Source organism: Acyrthosiphon pisum, chromosome A2 (genome assembly GCF_005508785.2).
Source record: "Acyrthosiphon pisum isolate AL4f chromosome A2, pea_aphid_22Mar2018_4r6ur, whole genome shotgun sequence".
NCBI lineage: Eukaryota > Metazoa > Arthropoda > Insecta > Hemiptera > Aphididae > Acyrthosiphon > Acyrthosiphon pisum.
This window is the reverse complement of record NC_042495.1, coordinates 18225204-18229940: the sequence shown is the minus strand read 5'-3', so window position 1 is coordinate 18229940 and position 4737 is coordinate 18225204. Positions and strand designations below refer to the sequence as shown.

The window sequence follows — 4737 nt, the reverse complement described above, 5'->3', positions numbered from 1 at the left end:
TGTAAAACGGTGATTATACCTACAGGATCGTACGAAATAATAAATTTGGAATCGATGATTCAAAAACTGTTACCGAATCATGTTACATTGTTTCAACTCAAGGCCGACGGTAGCACATTGAAATGTTCAATGACGTGTAGTCATGATGTTGATTTCACTATTGAACATAATATATCGAAAATATTAGGTTTTGAAAATAAAGTTTACTCTGCCAAGACATTACACGAATCTGAACGGATAGTGAACATAATGAAAGTCCACTGTATAAAAATCGATTGCAATATAATTTCTGGTTCATTCAGTAATGGTATACCGAGCCAGACTATATACGAGTTTTTCCCTTCTTCGCCGCCTGGACATAAAATCATCGAAGTTCCGAAACATTTAGTTTTCTATCGGCTCAATTCTTCGTCTATAAGTAAAGTAAATATAGTACTAAAAGATAAAGATAATAATTTAATCAATTTAAGAGGGGAGCAAATCACAGTTCGTATACAAATCAAACATAAAGATGGCTATTAAGTTCAATAGCTATATAAAAAGAAATGCGATTAAGAGTGCCTACAGTTCTACTAACAAGGTTAATACGTCAAGACGTCTTCCGTCCAAACTAACTAAACAAAATCTATTGTTTCTACGGTCTTTAAAAGTTCTATAATCATGGATGATATGTATTTGGACGTAGCCGGTGGATATGATGATGAATGTAAAATAACCCAAATGCAGTACCACTCTTTCCTGCCTTATTCTTCAACAGCTTTATCCAATAACGATGAAATTAGAATATCTATTCAAAATATGGACGCATATAATCTGCCCTGTGAGAGCTATCTTTATATTGAAGGTAAATTAAATATACCGACAGATGTTGCATCATATGCGAACGAAATAAATTTTACCAACAATGGTTTAGCGTTTTTGCTTTCTGAAATCCGATATCAAATTAACGGTGTGGAAATACAAAAATTAAAATCTCCTGGAATATCTTCGAGTCTTAAAGGTTTCTGTTCACACACTCCCAATGAATTGAACAATCTACAGAATGCTGCTTGGGATGTTGATATGGATGCCAGTGAAAATAAACATTTCATGTTGAATAACAAATTTGCTGGTTGTATCCCACTCAAACACTTGTTTGGATTTTGTGAAGATTATAAAAAAATACTACTCAACTGCAACCAACAAATCATTTTAAACAGATCATCTACAGATTTTGATGCGTTGTACGTTTCGGGAACCATAGCAAATGAAAGTAAAGAAAAACTTAAAAAAGTAGCAATTGAACTGAGTAAAATTATTTGGAAAATGCCAGTTATTAGGGTGAGTGACAAAGAAAAAATTAAACTGTTAAAAGTATTGGACTCTTGTAAACCACTAGCATGTGCGTTCAGAAATTGGGACTTGTGCGAATATCCAGTTCTCCCTCAGAACACTTCTCATTCATGGACTGTTAAATCAAGCAGTTTGCTTGAGAAACCTAGATTTGCATTAATTGGATTTCAAACAGATCGAAAAAATAATTTATTTAATCCGTCGGGACGGTTCGATCACTGCTACCTGAAAAACCTGAAAGTACACATGAACTCTGAAGTATATCCATATGAAGATTTCCGTGCAGATTTCACAAACAACGTTACAGCTATATTGTACAAAGCGTATGCTGAATTCCAAAAATCTTACTACGAGAGAGAATATAGCGAGCCTCTACTTGCAAAAAACATTTTCCAGCAATTTGTACCAATCATAGTAGTAGATTTATCACGACAGAACGACAATGTAAAATCATCGACTGTAGATTTACGCATCGAGTTCGAAACAGACAAAGCTATTCCAGCAAAGACTGCAGCATATTGCCTCATCTTACACGATCAAATTATAACTTATAGTCCATTTAATGGTGATGTAAGGAAGTTGTAAATAATTTTGTAAAATAAAAATACTTTTTTTTAAATATCACGTTGTTTTTTTTTATTATTATTATGCATAAGTAATAATTAATGATAATATTTCACACACACAATTATTAAAAAAAACTTAATTTTCTGCTGGCTTTAGATTTCTCTTTTAATGTGTATGCCCTTGTCCTAGGTCTGTTGACTTCAGGCTAAAAAAAAAAATTGTTTTGATAAGTTTAAATTAATATTATATAAAAATATATTTGAAATACCTCAGGCATAACTGATGCGCCTAACCATCCCCTTGCTAGTTGGCTGGTTGCATGAAGTGTCAATTGTGCTACAAAGCATGGGTTCCACACCGGTAAACTGGCACTAATTGATGCAGGATCGATATGGAGCAAATAGTATTCCAATTTATGTAATTCGGTATCCTTTGGAAACGGCATTGAAGTCCCGAGAAATTTACAAATTTCACATGCCTTGAGCAATACTTTAGGACGTGTTTCGGTTACTTTTATTTTGATAGTTTTTTGTATATCATCCTTTATATGAATTAAACGCAGAGCATTCTCCTCACTTAACTGAATACACTGATCATCAAGCAGACATCTAATTGATAAGAAGTTGGATCCTTTACTTTGAGCGATTGTAACTTCCTTGTATTCTTCACAGTTTAAATACTTTGGCTCCAAGAATGTTTTTCTTCTATCGAGAAGAGGTATTAATGATTCAAAAAACTCGGTAGTCATTTCCACGCGTTGAGAATGTACATAAACATGAACAACACAATTTAATAATGAAACTGTATCGAGTCCTATATTTATATAAACATTTTCATCTAAGAAGAAAGTCGAACAGTCGATAAGTTGACCAGCCATTTTGATACACTGAGTAATATATGAATGTACTTGTCAAATTGAAGAGCGGAATGCGACTGACTTGTCCTATGCTCGTGTCACGTATTTTATGCGTGTCTCGTTAAGAGTAGGAGTGAATCCCCACTCTACAATAAGTTACATGGTGGGGATATGTATAAGAAAATAACACAAGTTATGATATATAGAATATTTATTATCATTATTAATAAAATAATGGTGTAATACACTGAGTAGATGGTTTTGCTGACTTGCAGTTGAACAGAGATGATGGGGATGATGGCCGTCTGTTAAAATATGTCGGACCGTTGTTCTCATCAAAAGCCTATAAAAAATGAATGATTATTCATCATACAAATTTATTTTTATGTATATTACCTTTGGTTTAGTTTTCCGACGCTTTGACTCAGCAGGATTTATCAAATGGGCTATTTCCTTGAACCTTCTCTCCTCGATAGTAATTAAATTACATTTAATACTTAAATATTTTATTATTTTAATTTTAAATTACTCGTGACTGTGATAAATCGTCTTCATTATATGGAGACATACTTGAGTGTCTTGGTGTGGATGGCTGCAGCATTTCCACGTCAAAGGTCTCCGTATAATACTAAAATAAATAGAAAATAAGTAAACATAATATAAAGTTATATATTATTACCTTTAAATCCGCCTGCTTCAGGCATCCTCTGGGTAGGCGGAAAGAAATTTAATCAGTTCATCATCATCATCATCATTTTCACCCACAGCCTAATTGAATGCATATGTTAAATATTTTTTTTTTTTTTTTTTAATAATATATATATATTCTTACTTTTGGCAAATTCTTCGTCATCCAATTGATAGCTAGCTGTTCAGTTGCGAATAATTTGATCTGGCTTATAAAACTATGTTTGTGCTTCGGTACATGCTTTGCGATTAACTCGATATGAATTCCTTTGATTATTGTTTTTACTTCTTCCAGTGTCACAGATTTATCAATATTAAAATCAGTATTAATGTATTCGGATATTTGTTCGAGTTGATTTAAAATAATAGGTTTTACGATATCGTTTTTTCTTGAAATTGTTTCAAAAATGGCGCACTCTAAATCTTGAATTGTCATAAGATCTCTACGACTTAATATGATTCTACATCCGTTTGTTGTTTTTGACTCTATAACCAACACATGCTCTCCTTTATATACCATACTTGTAAGCAAAGCGACTTTATCTTCCAAAAAAATAATTTTTTTATATTTTACAACAGGATCGAGAACGTGTGACAAAACATGGCCCATGACTGAATAAATTCGCTTCAAGAACTCTGATGAAATATTTACGTATCGCGACGGTGTGATTATTTTAACAATGATATTGAACTGATCTTTTGGATCGAATCCTACGTTTAAGAATATTCGGTTTTCAAAGTCGATTGTAAAATGAGAGCAATCCATGAGTTCATGTGGAGATGTAGGTGCAACATAATTGTATACCCGTTTCATTTCACTTATTGGTCCTGCCATATTAACACTGTTATAGCAATATTTACAACTTGACACTGTTAAATCAAAACTGTGACTGAATATTCACACGATCGAGTATTAATTGTTAAACCATGTATGGTATGTAGTGGGGGTTATGTATAATGTGTTTGGTAGTGGGGATTAGGTATATAATGTGTTTAGCATTTACATGTATAGTATATATATATATATAATAAAGGTAGTGTGTTGCACAATTATATGCGGATACCCTGTTATACATGTACACTCGTATTATTATTTGTTAACAGTAATGTGATAAGTGATATCAGTTTAGGGCAGAACTGCTCGCGGTAATGTACAAGTGTTAACGGTAATATGATAACGCATAGTAGCGCACGTACGCGATCCGTCTGATGTCGGTGAGTAGTGGTGGTGACGGGCGATCTATGGTTGGGCGGGGAGTGGTGGGACGGCGGCCAGATCTATGGCTGGGCGAGGA

General features: G+C 33.5%; 2 protein-coding genes across 2 annotated transcripts; one reads left to right on the top strand and one right to left on the bottom strand.

Moving 5' to 3' along the window:
- Positions 1–660: 660 nt before the first annotated feature.
- Positions 661–1917, top strand: LOC103311892. The gene has a single exon (XM_008191726.1). The coding sequence runs from the start codon at positions 661–663 to the stop codon at positions 1915–1917; it is 1257 nt and encodes a 418-aa protein (XP_008189948.1).
- A 1534-nt stretch (positions 1918–3451) lies between these two features.
- On the bottom strand, positions 3452–4534 carry LOC107885910. Its single transcript, XM_016809681.2, has 2 exons — positions 3588–4534; positions 3452–3523 (listed from the first exon to the last, which is right to left on the bottom strand). Exons 1-2 carry the CDS (start codon positions 4275–4277, stop codon positions 3452–3454), a joined length of 762 nt encoding a protein of 253 aa, XP_016665170.1. The 5' UTR covers positions 4278–4534.
- Positions 4535–4737: the final 203 nt, after the last annotated feature.

What these genes read in the sequence shown, in the direction of transcription:
- LOC103311892 (XM_008191726.1), top strand. Translation starts at nt 661, where the DNA reads ATGGATGATATGTATTTGGACGTAGCCGGTGGATATGATGATGAATGT.
- LOC107885910 (XM_016809681.2), bottom strand. Translation starts at nt 4,277, where the DNA reads ATGGCAGGACCAATAAGTGAAATGAAACGGGTATACAATTATGTTGCA. An exon ending in TGACGAAGAATTTGCCAAAA is followed by an intron (nt 3,524 to 3,587) that starts GTAAGAATATAT and finishes GCATTCAATTAG; the next exon opens with GCTGTGGGTGAAAATGATGA.